The sequence below is a fragment of the Plecotus auritus genome (genome assembly GCF_963455305.1).
Source record: "Plecotus auritus genome assembly, chromosome: 1".
In the NCBI taxonomy this organism is placed as follows: Eukaryota; Metazoa; Chordata; class Mammalia; order Chiroptera; family Vespertilionidae; genus Plecotus; species Plecotus auritus.
In genome coordinates, this window is record NC_137770.1 from 137,172,982 (window position 1) to 137,194,057 (window position 21,076).

At 41.3% G+C, this 21,076-nt stretch overlaps 1 protein-coding gene across 8 annotated transcripts in view; it reads right to left on the reverse strand.

Moving 5' to 3' along the window:
* The window catches only part of MIA2 (MIA SH3 domain ER export factor 2), a 139,970-nt gene that overhangs the window by 87,361 nt on the left and 31,533 nt on the right, over nt 1–21,076 (reverse strand). For 4 of the 8 annotated variants that reach the window (XM_080640862.1, XM_080640865.1, XM_080640860.1 and 1 more), the window contains exons 1-4: nt 9,806–11,269; nt 7,924–8,055; nt 1,519–1,540; nt 801–889 (exon numbers count right to left, since the gene is read on the reverse strand). In XM_080640862.1, coding sequence (XP_080496988.1) covers nt 801–889; nt 1,519–1,540; nt 7,924–8,055; nt 9,806–9,868 — 306 coding nt within the window. In that variant the 5' untranslated portion in view covers nt 9,869–11,269. Of the gene's footprint in view, nt 1–800; nt 890–1,518; nt 1,541–7,923; nt 8,056–9,805; nt 11,270–11,744; nt 11,892–18,814; nt 18,916–19,054; nt 19,274–21,076 lie in introns of those variants that run through there. The other 4 variants (XM_080640859.1, XM_080640858.1, XM_080640861.1 and 1 more) reach the window with 2 other exon arrangements.

Here is a 21,076-nt window from a genome sequence, read left to right on the forward strand (position 1 = left end):
TCCTAGTAAACTAAAGACTAAAGGAGAAAAGTAACACAACAAAGTTTCTAAAAGATAACACAGAAGAATATCTTCATATCTTTGAGCAGACAAAAATTTCTTAAGTAGAAAACAAAAAGCAGTCATCCACCATAAAAAAAAGATTGACATGCCCGGCCAGTATGGTTCAGGGGTTGAGCATTGACCTATGAACCAGGAGGTCACGGCTGGATTCCTGGTCAGGGCAGCTGGGTTGTGGGCTCAATCACCAGTCTGGGGAGTGCAGGAGGCAGAGGATCAATGGTTTTCCCTTATCATTGATGTTTCTCTCTCTTACTCTCCCTTCCTCTCTACAGTCAATAAAAATATATATATTTTTTAAAAGATTGACAAATCAGACTATGTTAAAATTATAAACTTCTGCTTACCAAGACACCATATGAAATAAAAAGGCAAACACAAGGTGGAAGAAGATATTTGCACCACATATATCTGGCAAAGGACTCATACTCAAAATATAGGAAAGGAAGTCCTACAAATCAAAAAGGAAAAAGATATATAACTATACCTTTAAAAATATAAAAAAGAAGAAGAAGGAAGAGGGAGAGAAAGAAGAAGGCCAATAAACATATAAAAAGGTGTTTAACTTCACTAATCAGGAAAAGGCAACTTGAAACCTAGTAATTTGAAGAGCAATTTGAACTCTCATACTTTGCAAACAAAGCATTAATAATTTTAAACTAATACAGAAGTACCTGTATTGAGAAGTATAAAATCCTCAGACTCTAACATGAATGTTAACATTTTCAAAAATGTCTTACCTCTTTTTGTACAAGGCTAAATTTTTCAAGTAGTTTACATTTTTCTTCGATTAGTGTAGAAAGTTCTACAGCAAGCTTTTTCTCTCTTTCTAAATAAAAAGTTAAAATATAAAAACATTTATCCATAAAGATATATGTACCCCTATGTTCAATTGCAATATTATGTACAAAAGCCAAGAAATGAAAACAAGCTGACAGACACCTGGTTAAAGAATACGTGATGTGTATAAATATACAGTGTAGTATAAAATTATACAATGGAATACTACTTAGCAATAAAAAGATGAAATATTCACATTGGTGACAACATGAACGAATCTTTAAAGTACTATGATAAGTGAAATAAATCAGACTAAAAAGGACAAAAAACATGATTTCACTAATATGTGTAATATGAAACAAAAAGTAACAAACAAAAACAAACTTACAGATACAGACAACAGAATGTAGATTACCAGTAGGGAAAGGGGGTGGAGAGAAGGCAAAATTGGTAAAGGGGGTCAAATATATGGTAATGGAAGGAAACTAGACTTCAGGTGGTAAACACATAACAGAGTACACATATGTAGAATTATAATCTTATACACCTAAAAATCATCTGGTATTAACCAGTGTTACCCCAGTAAATTTTTTTAAAGTTAATATTATCATGTGTAAATTGTTTTAAGTTTTAAAATTATAAACAATGGTGAGGTCTAAAGTAGAAAAAAGAGCTTACCTACATAAAACCGGCTTCTAATCTGAAACAAATTTTAAGCAAAATTACATTAAAACAAATACACATTCAAGTAAATCTAATTTATTTAACTTATACTGCCAACTTAAAAATAACACTTTTTTATTGCCTGAGTATGAATTTGTTAATCAAAAGTATTCTATGTCCAATGAGAAAAATGCAACATATTAAAATCTCTCTATTAAAAGTTCACATTGTAGCCGAAACCGGTTTGGCTCAGTGGATGGAGCATCGGCCTGTGGACTGAAGGGTCCCGGGTTCGATTCCGGTCAGGGGCATGTACCTTGGTTGCGGGCACATCCCCAGTGGGGGGTGTGCAGGAGGCAGCTGATCGATGTTTCTCTCTCATCGATGTTTCTGACTCTCTATCCCTCTCCCTTCCTCTCTATAAAATATCAATAAAATATATTTTTAAAAAAAAGTTCACATTGTATATTAGGATATTGAAAGTGCTGAAATACTGTATCATTTAGCTCCATGGTCGGCAAACTGCGGCTTGTGAGCCACATGCAGCTCTTTGGCCCCTTGAGTGTGGCTCTTCCACAATACCACGGCCTGGGCGAATCTATTTTGAAGAAGTGGCGTTAGAAGAAGTTTAAGTTTAAAAAATTTGGCTCTCTCTCTCACCAAAACCGGTTTGGCTCAGTGGATAGAGCGTCAGCCTGCGGACTGAAGGGTCCCAGGTTCGATTCCGGTGAAGGGCATGTAGCTTGGTTGTGGGCACATCCCCAGTGGGAGGTGTGCAGGAGGCAGCCGATCGATGTTTCTCTCTCATCGATGTTTCTGACTATCTATCACTCTTCCTTCCTCTCTGTAAAAAATCAATAAAATATATTTAAAAATAAATAAATAAATAAAAAATTTGGCTCTCAAAAGAAATTTCAATCGGTGTACTGTTGATATTTGGCTCTATTGACTAATGAGTTTGCCGACCACTGATTTAGCCCATTGTTCCTCAAACATATTTGACCTTGAAACAAACTATTTCAGGAAACCTCTATCATCATCTCCCCTAGTGCTAATATCCAAAATAACACAATTTGAGAAATAAAGGATTATGGATCTGATCTGACTATAAAGAAACAATAAACACTACCTTTCTATTCTTTAACCTCTCTCTCCCTCTCAAATAATGAAGGAAAAATTCCAGCTGCAGGGAGATCAGATTTAGGGTTAAGGTAATATAAGCAAGTATAAAAAAACAATGGGGACTTAAATCATCTACAGAAGATGTATAGGGATAAAATTTTTAAAAACAAAATTTAAACCCAGCCGGTGTGGCTCAATGGTTGAGCGATCACTCATGAATCAAGAGGTCAGGATTCAATTCCCGGTCAGGGAACATTGCACAGGTTGCAGGCTCAATCCCCAGTCAGGGGCTCCCTAGTAAGGGGCGTGCAGGAGGCAGCTGATCAATGATCCTTTTTCATCACTGATATTTCCATCTATCTCTCCCTCTCCCTTCCAATCTGAAATCAATACAAATATATTTTTTAAAAACGTTTAAAGTCAAGGTACAGCATTATGGGTAAAGATGAGGAATAAATTAGCGAACTGAAACATCAGATTGAGGAACTCCCTCAAAAGATAACAGGAAACTACAAAAAAAATATTTTTAAGTTAAGAGATACGGAAATCTTAAGCGTAAGGGCTAACATCTAAAACACAGTAATCCCAAAAAAGAGAAATAAAAATGTAAAATGCAGAAGAAATTTCCCTGAATTAAAAAATGATAAAAGACCCCCTTAAAAGAATAGAAATGAGAGTGCAGAAAAGGTCTACATGTATGTGGAACTCTTATATGTGGCATAGCAAATGAGTAGGGAAAAAAGAGACTATTCAATATATGAAGCTGGAAAAAGTGGTTATATTTGGGGGGGCAAAAATTACACTGAATCCTATCCCATATCAAACAAAAAATTGAATTCAAGATGAATCAAGGACGTACATCTTAAAAGCAAAATTTTAAAATTAAGAATATCTGCTCATCAAACAACACTTTAAGAAAAATGAAAAGAAGTTTCATACTGGGACACAGACTATACACATAATCAATAAGGGTAGCATCAAGAATAAAGAACTCCTACAAATAAGAAAACAACAAACTACTCAATAAAAACTTCAGCAAAAGACATAAACAACTGTTTCCCAAAATAACAAACACATATGACTGGTAAATTTAGTAAGAGATTACAATCTCACTAGTGATAAAGGAATTCAAATCAAGACCATTATTTTTCCATTCAAGTGGCAAAATAACAAGTGTTGGAGAGGACAGAAATCAAATGGATCTCTGGACCTCTTATATATTGCTGGTAAGGGTATAAATTGGTACAGACAATTTGGAAAACAATCTGGCATGTTTTAAAAGTAGAAGTTCCCATATACTCTATAACCCAGTAATCTCATACTTAAGTATATTTCCAAGGGAATATACTTTAAAATACACACCAGGCCTTTGCTGGTGTTGCTCAATGGTTAGAGTGTTGGCCCAAAGACTGAAGGGTCTCGGTTCAATTCTCAGTCAAGGGCACATACCTTGGTTGCAGGTGAGATCCCCGGCCCCAGGTAGGGATCACAGGGGAGGCAACCAATCCATGTGTCTCTCTCACATCAATGTTTCTCTTTCTCTCTCTCTCTCTCTCTCTCTCTCTCTCTCTCTCTCTCTCTCTGTCCTCCCTCTCTCCCTCCCTCCCTTCTACTCTCTATAAAAAGCAATGGAAAAAATATCCTCAGTGAGAATTAAAAGGGAAAAGAAAGAAAAGGTAAAATAAACGACAGGAGATATGTGTAAGAATATACATAGCAGGTGGCTACTGGAACTATCAGGAGAAACACTTTGTAAAATATGAGTGTCTAACCATTATGCTGTATACCTGAAATTAATGCAAAATAATACTGAATGTAAACTGTAATTGAAAAAAATATTTAACTAAAAATAATATACAGCGAGAAACCAAGATGGCGGCATAGGTAAGCAGCTAAACTGCTGCCATGCACAACAATTTCAAAACGACAACTAAAAGACAGAACGGACACCATCCAGAACCACAGGAAAGCTGGCTGAGTGAAAATTCTACAACTAGAAGGAAAGAGAAAAGCTCACAGAGAATTGGAGGTACAGCAAAGGGTCTTTGTGCACGCAGAGAGGAAGGGCGGCTGAGAGCCTGGCTGACTTTCTCTGCTGGAAGGGGGAAGGAAGCCCCCGACCGCATTGAACCCCAGTTCTGACTGCACTGAACCCCAGTCCCGGGCGAAACTCCATGGACCCAGGCTCATACAGGGGGAGTCTGGACTGTCAGGTAGAGAGAAAGGCATCCGGAGACTCGGAGACCCGGGGGAGCCCCGGTGGGCAGGGGTCTGGAGGCACGTGCGCGCCAGTGTGCACAAAGGCTGCGGAGGTTGCCACAGGCTTTCCCTAGCAGAAGGGAGTCCGAAGCTCCTGACTGCAATGAGCCCCAATTCTGACTGCACTGAACCCCACTTTCAGGCAAGCCCCTGGGGACCCGCGCTCTTACGGGGGGGAATCTGGACTCTCAGGCAGAGACTCGGGAGCCGGGGAAGGCAGAGGTCTGCAGGCGCGCACGCGCGCAAGGGCAAGGCTGACTGGAAGCCAAGACTGTCTGCTCCACCCTGAGACTCCACCCCATCCAAGCTGAGCACAGAGGCTATTGCAATTTGGCAAGTCTAATCCTATAAGGCTGTCTCCAGCACCGAACTTCTCCCAGCGTAGACACAGCTGATCCTCACAGCCAACTGGCCTGCAGGTCAATTCCTCCCACTGATACCAACAACAATCAAGACTTAACTACAACAAGGCTGTACACACAGTCCACAAAGGGGTGCACCAAGAGTGTCCACCTCAGGTTAACTGGGGAGGCCGACCCACTGGGCCATATAGGACACCTACCACACAAATCTACCCTACCAACTCAAGGAAGCAGTGAAAATGCGGCGTCAGAGAAACAGATCACAAACAAAAGAAATGGAGGAAAACAAATGACTGGATATAGAATTCAAAACCATGGTTATAAGGCTGTTCAAGAATATCCTAGAAAAGGCCGATAAATATAATGAGACCCTCGAAGATATGAAAAAGGACCAATTAGAAATTAAACATACACTGACTGAAATAAAAAATATTATACAGAGACCCAACAGCAGACTAGAGGAACACAAGAATCAAGTCAAAGAATTGAAATACAAAGAAGCAAAAAACACTCAACCGAAAAAGCAAAAAGAAAAAAAAAATCCAAAAAGTTGAAGATAGTGTAAGAAGACTCTGGGACAACTTCAAGCGTACCAACATCAGAATTATGGGGGTGCCAGAAGAAGAGAGAGAGCAAGATACTGAAAACCTATTGGAAGAAATAATGACAGAAAACTTCCCCCACCTGGTGAAAGAAATAGACTTACAAGTCCAGGAAGCCCACAGAACCCCAAACAAAAGGAATCCAAAGAGGACCACACCAAGACATATCATAATTAAAATGCCAAGAGCAAAAGACAAAGAGAGAATATTAAAAGCAGCAAGAGAAAAACAGTTAATTACCTACAAGGGAGCACCCTTAGGATTGTCAGCTGATTTCTCAACAGAAACTATGCAGGCCAGACGGGAGTGGCAAGAAATATTCAAAGTGATGAATAGCAAGAACCTAAAACCAAGATTACTCTACCCAGCAAAGCTATCATTCAGAATTGAAAGGCAGATAAAGAGCTTCACAGATAAGAAAAAGCTAAAGGAGTTCATCACCACCAAACCAGTATTATATGAAATGCTGAAAGGTATTCTTAAAGAATAGGAAGAAGAAAAAAGTAAAGAGAAAAATTATGAACAACAAATACATATCTATCAACAAGTGAACTTAAAAATCAAGTGAATTAAAAACCTGAGGAACAGAATAATCTGGTGAATATAATAGAATCAGGGGCATAGAAAGGGAGTGGACTGATAATTCTCAGGGGGAAAGAGGTATGGGGGGGGTTCAGGAAGAGACTGGACAAAAATCATACACCCATGGATGAGGATAGTGGGGGGGGAGGTAAGGGCAGAAGGTGGGGTGGGAACCGGGTGGAAGGGAGCTATGGGGGGGGGAAAGGAGAAACAATTGTAATAATCTGAATAAAGATTTATTTAAAAAAATATATATATATATATATACAGAGCAGCACTTATAGTAATAGAAAAAAACTGAAAACAACCCAAATGTTCAAGACCATAAAATCTAAAATTTTAGTATACTCTTAAAATGTAATTTCTACAGAAATCAAAATGGAAAAAAATTAGTCTCATGCAAAAATATGGATGACTCTTAGGAATATAGACTGGAATAAAAAAGTTCCAAAACATGACATAGAGCATGAAACCATATAAAATCACATATATACTTTTGATAAATATATGTAGATAGAACCAAAAAAAATTTTAAGGCTTGGGAATAACAAGGATCAGGATACATCTAGTACAGGGAGGCAGGGAAATGAAATAAGAGAGGATCACCTAACTATAAGTGATACTCAATGTTTGTTTCCAGGTTGAGTGGTATATTCACAGATGTTTAGCATAGTTTAAAAACAAACACAGACCATCCTATATAATAAAAGCCTAATATGCTAAGTGTCCCATTATCTGGTCAGCCATCCAACCAATCAAAGCGTACTATGCTAATGATATGCTATGGCCACTCAACTGCTTGCTACGACGTGCACTGACCACCAGGGGGCAGACGTTCAACACAGGAGCTGCCCCCTGGTGGTCATTGCACTTCCACAGGGGGAGGCTGCTCAGCCAAAAGCCGAGCTCATGGCTGGTGAGTGCAGTGGCAGTCGGACATCCCCCGAGGGCTCATGGACTGCAAGAGGGCACAGGAGGGACCACCCCCCTACCCCGAGTGCACAAATTTTGTGCACCGGGCCTCTAGTAAATAAATAATAAAAGTAAGGTTTTAGTATTAGTTCTACAAAGAAATCCTTTAAAATTTTTTTTAAATATATTTTTATTGATTTCAGAGAAGGGAGAGGGAGAGAGATAGAAACATCAATGATGAGAGAATCATTGATCGCTGCCACCTGCATGCCCCCTACTGAGGATCAAGCCCGAAACCCCATCATGTGCCCTTGGCCAGAATTGAACCTGGGACCCTTCAGTCCACAGGCCAATGCTCTATCCACTGAGCCAAACAGGCTAGGGCTCCTTTAAAATTTTTACACTAAAAATATTCCTCTAAATCCATATTCAGTTTCTAGTAGCCACACATTAACATGAGTGATCCATGTAACTACAACCTAACCTGTTATCTTAAAATAAAAGATGTTTCTCATATTACTTGTTCAATCTGAAGACAAAATGAACATTCTCTTAGTACGGATATAGCATTGGTTACTTACCGATCGAAAGCTTCTCCACAGAAACAAGAAAACAGCAAAAAATCCAACAGTCACTGCACATATCAGCAATTCCCATGGAAAACCATAAGGATTAGAACCTTTTCTCATATCTTCAGGCAATGCTGCTACAACCTTCAAGACAAGAAAATTAACTACCATTATGATAACTCACAAAATCTGTGACTCCAACTCTGAGTTTTATAATACCAGTTTATTGGACAATAATTTACGTGAATATCTTGGAGGGCTCACTGCAGAGGAGAACCACCTGCTAGTCTGTATTCTATTGAAATGGGAAACTTCCTGCAAATGGTTATGGGGTACCACCTTTGATGGAGATAGGAAGGTGGTCTTTCCCAAGCCAATCAGATAAGTAAAGGGGGAAGGCCTCTACCTACTTCAGACATTCTCTCTAGGGACACAGACTTTGCTAAATGCAGAGATGGGCGCTAAAATGGTGCCTAGTACATAGAAATATGTCAGGTCCTAAAAATGAGTCAGAGTCTAGGAGCCAAGAGGAAGGCATATTGTGTAGGCTGAATTATGCCTTATTCTCTATGGTTTCTTCTTTTTTTTGCATACAAACATTTAGTAAAGGCTTACTTAAATGTTTCCATCTTGCTTCAGCTACAGTGTGCGGAATTAGGCTTAGCCTAAAGTGCTAAAGAAAAGCGCAGTGACTCTCCAGCACCATTACCTGGAACCTACTTAGGTCTCCAGCAAGCATCATTGCACGTCACTCCCTGAGTCCACCTTACATTTCTAGTAATATAGTCCCCATCCAGTTCGCTGCACACACCATGCTGTTTCATGCCTCCTCTGTTTAAACTATTCCCTCAGCTTTTCCTAAAGACTCAAGAAAACGTAGTCTCTCCCACCCCTCAATTTCCCTGCACTTCCTATATACGCACTTCATCAGTTTCTACTTGGTCCTTTTTTTTGTCTTGCCTCCCTTGACAGCATGATGCTAAGTGGCCAAATTATGTCACAGTCCATTTAGAACCCCCATAGAACTGCCATATATATATATATATATATATATATATATATATATATATATATATATATATACACACACACATACATACACACACATACACCATGGCAACTGTACTTTTTATTTACATAACAAGAAACAAATAATCATAGCTGCCCCATTATTTAAAAGGGCTTTTTAAATTTCTAGTGCAAATGGGTGTTTTTTAAAAACACGGCAACATAAATGTCACTAAACATGTCTACAAAGACAACTATATATACTCAGAAAAATCCCTGCAACATGGTTATAAACTGAACCTAATAATTTCAAACACTTGGAGTTTAATATCTCCAGATTTTACATTAGCACGACCTTTTACATGAACAAGACAACAGAAAGAAGAACAATCTCACTTATGGTAAAGCATCTCAAAAGAGCATCTTAACAGAAAATGTAGAATTAGCATCCCAACTCCCTGTCCAGGCTTAGGTATCCTTTCAGGACAACGAGAAGTTTCATCACTAAAAGGAACTCATTTCAGAGGATCGGTCAAGTTTCTTAGAGTCGGGGGAACTACGTGTCACTGACTCCTGTTCAAAATAAATAACATGACAGAAAGCATCATTCGTCGGGAATCACTTAACACACCTTTGTAAAGTCCCGCTAAGCAAATGCTCTCTTCGCTGTCCTCGCCTCCAGGTTCCCTTCCACCACACAAAATCCAGCCCCAGCATCCCGCGAACCTGGCTCCTGGCGCGGACACAGGCTGAGCCCGCGGCCGAAGGACACTGGCTCCGGGACCTCCCACCTCTGCCGCTCAGACCCCAGCGCCGAAGTCTGCCGCTTCCTTCCCGGCGGCTTCCGCACCCCGGGCCCAGGAGCCCCGACCTCGCCTGGGCTTACCCTGCGTAGCTTCTCCAGGACCAGCCCCAAGTACGGCTGAGGGGCAGACCCGGGCAGCTCCATGGCGACGGGGCAGCCGCGCACACCGCCGCCGCAGCCTGGGCCTGGCGGAACCTAAGTCAGCCGCGAACCCGCGGCGCTTCGTCCCGTCCACAACCCAGACCCGCACCAGGCAACTGGGTCAGACCACTGCGGAGCCGGCTGCGGGGGGGGGGGGGTGCTAAAGCGAGCGGCCCCACAGGCCTCCAGTGTCCACGCTGCCCACTGGGAAGCTTAGGCCACTACGGGACGCTTTGCGTCCAGGTGATCCGCAACTCCACGCCCGTCCGGCAGGAGCCTGCAACTTGCCCTTTCCTCGCCGCCCCACCCCTCGGTTTGGTTTCGGCCAGGCCGCCGTGGGGGGCGGGAGGGAGGGACGCAGTAAATGTCCCGCCTTCTTCGCGCGAGGTTGGTAGACGTGTCCAGGGAGCTTGCTCTTAAAGGGGCCGGCTCTCTACCTGGCAAAGCCTTCCACCTTTGGAAGTCCAGGGGTTCAGGGCTGAGAAAATGGGAATCGGCCTCCGGCTCTGCGCTGTGGTGTGAGCCGCTCCGCCCAGAGGCCGAGGGCATTGGCCCAGGACCTCTCCCCGCCACCTCCCCATCGGCTGGCCGCGGGCTGTGAGGCTTCCCCGGGAGGCCCCTCAGCGCCGGGCGGCTTGAGCGCGGCGAGCCCCCAGCCCCGACCCGCGGGGCTCTCCTCTCGCAGCCCGCAAGAGCCTTCTGCCTGCACTCCACGGAAGCCCTGGCGGCGCCGTACCCCGGGGGACCCCGCGGATCCTGGAAAACCTGCCGCCGCCTTCATTGCAGTTAGAAAATGACCTGCAGACCCGCGCCTGTGCTTCCTGCCAACCACGTCCGGACTTCCGACTTTGGACAAGAAGACACCTCGGGTCACCTGTTGTGTGGACAAAGTTTAACCTCTCCCAAGCAAGAGAACATCGGTCGGGTCTCCTCTGTCCAGCGGAGGGTTCGTGGGGGCTACTCATTTTTACCTGAATCACCTGAGTACTTACTAGGCGGAATTGCCCTAAACTTCATAAATTCCCAGTTACCTACCCAAATGCCAAATCAAACCCGTAAGGACCTTGCCTGGTCGAGTGCTGTTCTCCCCCAGAAGGGAAGCTAAAAGTAGCACCCTGCCCTCTAAATTTAGGACCCTATTTTTAGGTCTGTTAGAATAAAATAAGGGGCTGGACTTGTTCATGGGAGATGGTTTTAGCTGACATATGTGCAGAGAATAACCCATCTATGAATCTCCCTTGCCAGCATAATAATCCTCACCAAATCCAGCTTTCCAATTCCTCAAGTGAAGCAACTCAAAAAGGAAGATACTTCTTCTAAAACAAATCACCCAAGAGAACTCAATAGTTAAAATGTTAAATCCATAGGAAATTTCCCTAATGTAAACTCGCAGCAACAAGCTACTGTGCCAAAAAAAAAAACAAAACAATTAAAAAGCGGCCCAGGTTCACAGCAAGTGATTTTCAGGACCAAAATGCGGCCGAGTTTTTTGGAACTCAAAGCGCTCTCTCTTGTTTGCCACATCAGCCTAAGGAATTTCAGAAACTATCAGTATCAGAGGGTAGCAGAAAGTTCTTAATGCTCCCTTTTAAAAGTAGTAAACACCCTTTATAGGTATTGGACAGCGTTGTGTTGAAATTATATGAATAGCTTATTAAGGTCAAAAAAGAAGCATAACCAAAATTTTATCTTTAAAATTTCAAAGGATCTTAGAACAATGTATGCCTCTATTAGAACATTGGATTACTCGGTAAAAATTATTTAAAAGAAAAAACTCAAAGTTTCACCTTGCCCATAGCAAAAACAAAGTAAAACTCACAAACTCAGTGTCAGATTCAAACCTAATTTCCATATACTTAATAGCCATATAGAAACTTACCTCTTCCTCCAGATCTTTCAAGTCCATTTTAACTCATGTTAAAATATCCTAACCTGTAAATAAAGCTTTGCTAAGCACCCCATATCCTTGAGAAAGATTTCAGGTTCTAATACATCCTGCAACTCTTCTGTTTCCACACTGACTGTGATCCTGTTTTGACACTTGTGGGTATAGGGGTGCTATAGGTGGAGTTGTGACTACCAACCCATAATTCAGTTTCATGGACATCACTGCTGATTAAATATCATACTTACAAAATATCATGCATATTATTACCCTCTTAAAATCTACAACTGCAAAAAGAACTTGGTAACTAATAAAAATTAAATTGCATGATTTATTCTCTAGTCTGTTCATATAGAGTACATAATTTTTGCCATGTAAAAAATATTCAGAGATAATTGTTAAGTAACATGGGATTTGGGTGTCATTAATAGATCTACTTTGGCCCTGGCCAGGTGGCTCCGTTGATTGGGACATCCTCTGGGACACCAAAAGGTTATGGGTTCAATCTGGTCAGGGTACACACAGGAGGCAACCAATCGATGTCTCTCTCTCTCTCTCTCTCTCTCTCTCTCTCTCTCTCTCTCTCTCTCTCTCTCTCTTTCTCTCCTTTCCTCACTCTCTAAGAATCAATAAAAACATATCCTCTTGTGAGGATTAAAAATAATATTAACCAAGAACATTGGAAACGTGCTAGCCAGTAAACCTTGTCCACAATCTAGAAACTGATTTCCCTTTTGAAGGGCCTATTTACAAAGGTTTAAGTTCTAGTTACTTCCATTTAATTAAACAGGCAATGTCACAGTCTATAAGATCTAATCCTTTGGAAGAATATCATTTAATTAAACAGGCAATGTCACAGTCTATAAGATCTAGTCCTTTGGAAGAATATCAAACATTTATTTTCCTTCTCTGAACTGTTATGTAAGAGTTGCTCTCAGAACATATTGAATCAGGAATTACCTGTTGAACAAGAGCTAGGAAATTTCCATTGTTTATTCCACATATAAATTAAGCATTCTAGTTAAAAATATATAAATGTTAGAACTCAAAGAGCTTCCTCAATTATAAAATAAAGTAGATAAAAAGTGGTATTAATTCCTATTAAACAATTCAAAGAATGTTGTGTACAAAATCTGATATCAGCAGCAAATAGAAACAATTACCTGAAACATTTAGGCAAGAAGAAAAGCAAAGACTCTCACCTACATTTAACTGAAAAATTCTTCAAATTTTCCATTTGCTGCAGCTATTCAAAACTATAATATGGGTGCTTAATAAATGCACTAAGATTGTTAAAATTCTAGATCTAGCAGGAACTCTTTAGAAATTTAGTCCATACATATGAAATTAAATTTCTATGAAGGCCAAATAGTTGAAGTAAAGGTAGGGAAATGAAGAATGCATGTCTATTCAATGCAAGCACTTTTCAGCTTGAGCTTATTGCCATATGAAAATGGGAGACTATATATTATACTCTTAGACTTTTTTAAGAGAATCCAGAAATCCAGATTTTTATGTCAACTCACCTATTAAAAGTTGGCAACTGGTTCATAATTTTTAAACAATGTGCAAGCTAGTTTTGACAGCTTCTGATATTAGAGTTTTAAGTCCAGTACTCCCCCAGAAAATAAGTGACTTTCCAAGGTCACAAGATAATTAACATATATTTAAATTCAATATTTTCATGTCTAAAGAATTTCAACTATCATAGTTCAAGTAAAATGTGTTTGACTATGTTTACTGAATCTACAAAAATAAGCATACTTAGAATAGCCTTTATAAATAAGCATTTTATGTGAATACTAGAGGCCTGGTGCACAAAATTCGTGCACGGGGGAGGAGGTGTCCCTCAGCCCAGCCTGCACCCTCTCCAATCTGGGACCCCTCAAGGGATGTGCAACTGCCTGTTTAGGCCTGATCCCAGTAGGATCAGGCCTAAACGGGCAGTCGGACATCCCTCTCACAATCCAGGACTGCTGGCTCCCAACTGCTCGCATGCCTGCCTTCCTAATTGCCCCTAACCACTTCTGCCTGCCAGCCTGATCATCCCCTAACCATGCCCCTGCCAGCCTGTTTGCCCCTAACTGCCCGCCCCTGCAGGCCTGGTCACCCCTAACTGCCCTCCCCTGCAGGCCTGGTCCCCCCCAACTGCTCTCCCCTGCAGGCCTGGGTCCCTCCCAACTGCCTTTCCCTGCAGGCCTGGTTGCCCCCAACTTCCCTCCTCTGCCGGCTTGGTCACCCCTAACTGCCCTCCCCTGCAGGCTTGATCGCCCCCAACTGCCCTCCCTTGCAGGCCTGGTCCCTCCCAACTGCCCTCCCTTACTGGCCATCTTGTGGTGGCCATCTTGTGTCCACATGGGGGCAGCCATCTTGTGTGTTGGAGCGATGGTCAATCTGCATATTACTCTTTTATTAGATAGAATAGAGGCCTGATGCATGGGTGGGGCCAGCTGGTTTGGCCTGAAGGGTGTCCCAGATCAGGGTGGGGGTTCCCTTGGGGCGTGAGGCGGCCTGGGCGAGGGGTCTGTGATGGTTTGCAGGCCGGCCATGCCCCCTGGTGACCCAAGTGGAGGCCCTGGTATCTGGGGTTTATTTATCTTCTACAATTGAAACTTTGTAGCCTGGAGTGGAGCCAAGCTTTCTGCTTGCTCTGTGGCAGCAGCCATTTCTATTGGGATTTATGTATCTTCTATAATTGAAACTTTGTAGCCTTAAGCGGAGGCCTGGGCCGGCCAGGGTGTGCAGAAAGCTTGGCTTCCTCCATCACCCCGGGCAACCCTAGCCTCCTGCTCTTTCCAGCTCCGTGGCTGCTGCCATTTCTGTTTGGGTTTATGTATCTTCTATCATTGAAACTTTGTAGCCTTGAGTGGAGGCCTAGGCCGGCAAGGGCAGGCGGAAAGCTTGGCTTCCTCCATCGCGGGGGAAACCCAAGCCTCCCTCCTGCTCTCTGTGGCCATAGCCATCTCGGTTGGGTTTATTTGCATATTTGCACCTGATTGGGTGGTGGGCGTGGCTTTGTGGATGTAGCAGAGTTATGGTTAATTTGCATATTACTCTTTCATTATATAGGATCATGTACTGATTAATAAATTATTTCATGAATTTAGAAACTTCACTGGTATTATTTGTGAGGGAGGGGGATAACAGGTGAGGGATATATCAGTTCTCCTATGCTGAAGTAGTTTTGTAAGTAAAGTTTTTTTTTTGTTTTTGTTTTTTTATTGATATTTTACAGAGAGGAAAGGAGAGGGATAGAGAGCTAGAAACATCGATGAGAGAGAAACATCGATCAGCTGCCTCCTGCACACCTCCCACTGGAGAAGTGCCGGCAACCAAGGCACATGCCCCTGACCGGAATCGAACCCGGGACCCTTCAGTCCACAGGCCAACGCTCTATCCACTGAGCCAAACCGGTTTCGTCTGTAAGTAAAGTTTTTAATCGACAACTTCATGACCAAATCATACAGAGTAAATTCATAATTTCTCTGCACTTATTCAACTCTCTGAAAGCTAGAAAGAAATAAAGTATGGAGAAAGCCTCTGAAAGCAAAACTATATATGACATTAAGCCCAGTTTTCACAAAGACTCTTATCACAGTCAGTGGCACTACCTACCATCTACCTGGTCATCCTCACTAGAAACCTGGTAAGTTATCTCTTTTCCATTTTCTTCTCCTTGCTACATTCCGTCAATCATTAAAACCAATCAATTATATCTATAAAAGATCTATCTGTCCTTCCAATCATTTAAATAACCACCATCAGATATTAGGCCAGAGATTTAACAAGGTAGCTAGAGCCCAGCCAGCATGGCTCAGTAGTTGAGCGTTGACCTAAGAACCAGGAGGTCACAGTTCAATTTCTGGTCAGGGCATAAGCCCAGGTGCACGCTAGATCCCCAGGGTGGGGAATACAGGAGGCATCTGATCAGTGATTCTCTCTCATCATTGATGTTTCTATCTCTCACTCCCTCTCCCTTCCTCTATGAAGTCAATAAAAATAGTAATTATAATAAATAAATAAATAAATAAATAAATAAATAAATAAATAAATAAATGAATAATGTGGCTAGTGGGCCAAACTCAACTTACAGAAGGTGTCTCACCTGCATGGTGTTTTTTTTTTATTCTGAATATTTGGCAGTATTAAAAATTGGGGAAGAGAAACCAAGATGGCATAAGTAAGCACCTAAACTGCTGCCCCGCACAACAATTTCAAAACTACAACTAAAAGACAGAATAGACACCATCCAGAACCACAGGAAAGCTGGCTGAGTGGAAATTCTACAACTAGAAGGAAAGAGGAAAGCTCACGGAGAAGGAGCGGCAAGGAGCTGAGGTACGGAGACACACGCGCGCAGAGAGGAAGGGCGGCGGAGTGCCTAGCTGGCTTTCTCTGGCGGGAGGGGGAGGGAAGCCCCGACTGCACTGAACCCCAGTTCCGACTGCACTGAACCCCAGTTCCGGGCGAAACCCTGTGGACCCAGGCTCATACAGGGGGAGTTTGGACTGTCAGGTAGAGAGAAAGGCACACGGAGACTCGGAGACCCGGGGGAGCCGTGGTGGCAGGGGTCAGGGGGCGTGAATGCGCACAAAGACTGACTGCGGAGGTTACCACAGGCTATCCCTAGCGGAAGGGAGTCGGAAGCTTCTGACGGCACTGAACCCCAGTTCCGACTGCACTGAACCACAGTTCTGGGCAAGCCCCTGGGGACCCACGCTCTTACAAGGAAATCTGGACTGTAAGACGGAAACTCGGGAACCGCGGAAGGCAGAGGTCTGGGGGCGCGCGTGCAAGGGCAGGGCTGACGGGAAGCTAAGACTATATGCTCCGCCCTGAGACTCCACCCCTTCCAAGGTGAGCATAGAGGCTTTTGCAATCTGGCAAGTCTAATCCTATAAGGCTGTCTCCAGCACCGAAAATCTCCCAGTATAGACACAGCTGATCCTCATAGCCAACTGGCCTGCAGGTCAATTCCTCCCAGTGATACCAACAACAATCAAGACTTAACTACAACAAGGCTGTACACACAGTCCACAAAGGGGTGCACCAAGAGTGTCCACCTCAGGTTAACTGGGGAGGCCGACCCACTGGGCCATATAGGAAACCTAGCACACAAATCTACCCTACCAACTCAGGGAAGCAGTGAAAATGCGGCATCAAAGAAACAGATCACAAACGAAAGAAATGGAGGAAAACAAACGACTGGATATAGAATTCAAAACCACGGTTATAAGGCTTTTCAAGAATATCCTAGAAAAGGCCGATAAATATAATGAGACCCTCGAAGATATGAAAAAGGACCAACTAGAAATTAAACGTACACTGACTGAAATAAAAAATATTATACAGAGACCCAACAGCAGACTAGAGGAATGCAAGAATCAAGTCAAAGATTTGAAATACAAAGAAGCAAAAAAACACTCAACCGGAAAAGCAAAAAAAAGAAAAAAGAATCCAAAAAGTTGAAGATAGTGTAAGAAGCCTCTGGGACAAAATCAAGCGTACCAACATCCGAATTATGGGGGTGCCAGAAGAAGACAGAGAGCAAGATACTGAAAACCTATTGGAAGAAATAATGATAGAAAACTTCCCCAACCTGGTGAAAGAAATAGATTTACAAGTCCAGGAAGCGCACAGAACCCCAAACAAAAGGAATCCAAAGAGGACCACTCCAAGACACATCATAATTAAAATGCCAAGAGCAAAAGACAAAGAGAGAATATTAAAAACAGCAAGAGAAAAACAGTTAGTTACCTACAAGGGAGCACCCATACAATTGTCATCTGATTTCTCAACAGAAACTATGCAGGCCAGATGGCAGTGGCAAGAAATATTCAAAGTGATGAATAGCAAGAACCTACAACCAAGGTTACTCTACCCAGCAAAGCTATCATTCAGAATTGAAGGTCAGACAAAGAGCTTCACAGATAGAAAAAACTAAAGGAGTTCATCACCGCCAAATCAGTATTATATGAAATGCTGAAAGGTATTATTTAAGAAGAGGAAGAAGAAGAAAAAGGTAAAGATAAAAATTATGAACAACAAATACATATCTATCAACAAGTGAATCTAAAAATCAAGTGAATAAAAAAATCTGATGAACAGAATAAACTGGTGAATATAATAGAATCAGGGACATAGAAAGGGAGTGGACTGACAATTCTCGGGGGGAAGGGGTGTGGGGTGCAGGAAGAGACTGGACAAAAATCGTACACCTATGGATGAGGACAGTGGGGGAGGGGGTAAAGGCAGAGGGTGGGGTGGGAACCAGGTGGAGGGGAGCTATGGGGGAAAAAAGGAGGAACAATTGTAATAATCTGAACAATAAAGATTTATTAAATTAAAAAAAAAATAACATCTGTACCTCTGTTAGGTACACTAAGTATCTAATAGTTTTTCTTGCTATGGTAAAATGTATCTTATTTGATAATACAGTTTCAAATGCTATTGCTGGTGCAGAAATATTTTATTCACTTTGGTTGAAGAATGTTACATGCAGCAGCAACCTTATTTAACTTGTACTAAATTAGAATAAATTTGAAATCTATGTATTTTTATATGTTTCTCTCAATAAAAAAAATAATAATGAAGGGAATAAGCAAAAAAATTAAAATCTCATAGACACAGACATCAGTATAGTGATTACCAGAGGGAGGGGGGTGGGGAAAGGTATCGAGGATAACGGGGTAAAAGTAATGGAAGGAGATTTGACTTTGGGTGGTGAACACACAATATAACATATACATAATGTATTATCAAATTGTACACCTGAAACCTATATAATTTCATTAATCAATGTCACCACAATAAATTCAATTAAAAAATAAATAAAACACAACCCCATCAACCCCCCTCAAAAAAAAAAAAGAAAATGAAATCCTGAACAATATCCATGCAACATAACATTCATGTAAGGATAAATCCTACCTGTAACACTTTATGGAAAGAGAAATATTATATAGTGTTTATATAGGGAAGATTCACTCAAACCTAATTTCAGCTGCTCCTATATTTAGCAAAATTGGTAAAATTATTGCAAAAGATTTAAAAGGTCAACTTACCCTTTCTGTAAGAATTGCAATTGGTGAAAATGCCAAATTCATGAAATGATAAACATCAATTTGAAATAAAAATTTCAGAATGTGACCCCCGGAAGCATCTTCTGTGGATTTATAAAATAAATAAATAAATAAACACTTTATATGATGTAACTTCTTTTCTATGTGATGTAACTTTTAAATCTAATTTCTTCCTTAATTTCTTCCGCATTTAAAAAAAACAACAAATAACTTCTTTCTTACCTTTTGGAGCAATGTAAAGTTGAGAAGACAAAGAGTAATCAGTTGGAAACATCTGACTGACTGGCAGGGCACTTTCCACAGAGATGTCTATTTCCTCCCGAGTAGGCCCTTCAGTATCTAGTGATGTTTTTGATTTTTCATCATTATTTTTAGATGATGGAGTTTTCAGGTGTAAATCTTCATGAATTCCCTTAGGTAACTTTATTTTAGAGATCATATCTGCAAATAAATGAGATTTTTTTTCTTTTCAAAACTTGCTTTGTTTGGGGCTTCCCTTTTGTTTTCTAGGACCTTTGTGATCATTGTGATATTTCATTATGGAAAAAATTCACTGAAACATAAGTTGTAGCCTGTATTAGTCCCTATCAAACACTTACTGGCTTACACAACACAAATCTCTTAAATTTGTAGAGATCTGCCCTAGCTGGTTTGGATAGACCATTGGCCCAAGGACTGAAGGGTCCCAGGTTCAATTCTGGTCAAAGGCATATACCTCGTTTGCAGGTTGGATCCCTGGCCCTGGTTGGGGCATGTGCAGGAGGCAACTAATGTATGTGTCTCTCTCACATCAATGTTTCTCTCTCTCTCTCTCTCTCTCTGCCCCTGCCCCTCCCTTCCACTCTCTCTAAAAATCAATGGAAGAAAGGTTGGGGGGATGAGATGAGATAAATCAAAGAACTTATATACTTACATGCATAGCCCATGAACATGGGCAATAGGATAGTGAAGACCTGAGGGAGTGGGTACGGGCTGGGAGGAGGGTGTAAAGGGTGGGGAAAGAAATAATAATAATAATAATAATAATAATAATAATAATAACAACAATAAATAAAAATCAATGGAAGAATATCATCGGGTGAGGATTAACAACAAAAAAATTATTTTTAGAGATCAAAAGTCCTACAATCAAGGTGTTGGGAAGGCTGTGTTCCTTCTGGAAGCTCTAGAGGAGAATCCATTTTTTTGCCTTTTCTACGTTGTGGAGGCTATTCTCATCCCTTGACTACTTTCAACTTCAAAGCCAGCAGTGCAGCATCTTCGAATCTTTCAATCTGACCCCTGCCTTCCTCCTATAAGAAACCTTCTGATTATACTGGGCCCACTAGGATAATCTCTCCGTCTCAAGGTGCTTATTTTAATTACATCTGAAAGTTCCCTTTTGCCTTGTAAAGTAACATATTCACAGGATTTTAGAATTAAGAAGAGGACTTTTTTTTTTTTTTCTTTAATCCTCACCCAAGGATTTTATTTTTTCCATTGATTTTCAGATAGAGGGAAAGACAGAGAAACACCGGTGTGACACAAACACATCGATTGGTTGCCTCCTGCATGAGCCCTGATCAGAGGCCAGGCCGGGGAGGAGCCTGCAACCTATGCAATCTAGGTACGTGCCCTTAGCCAGAATTGAACCCGGGACCCTTCGGTCCACAGGCTGATGCTCTATCCACTGAGCCAAATTGGCTAGGGGAAAGACGAGGACATCTTTAAAGGACCATTATTCAGCCTACCACATAGCTTTTCCCTTATTCCTTGACCAATGATGATTTTTTTAAACTTTACATATCTATTCTCAACATTGCCTTTTTGTTCTAAAATCTACTAAAAAAGAAAAGACAACTAACATAACTGTCAACAACTCTGTTGTACTATACGGTATAAACTTATAACTCAGAATAAAACAGTAAATAGATCCCTATAGGATTTCATTCCTCTTAGATACATTTATTATCCAAGAAGATGTAATATTTAAATGCCATTGCAAAAATATACATCACAGCCATTCAAGAAAATAGGTGAGATAATTTTTCTTACTTTATTTGTTAGAGAACCAGGGAGTCAAAATGACCAATTATTTACATACCTATAACCTACTTGATATTAATAATTTAAGAAATTCTGTTAGCCATTTGCACAGAGAGCTACCCATATCCTTAGGATATTTGTTGGAACAAATTTGAAAATGATAAAGTACCAATAAAATGTCATGTACTGTACTCTCTTGGAGCTTCATTATTTTCAAAG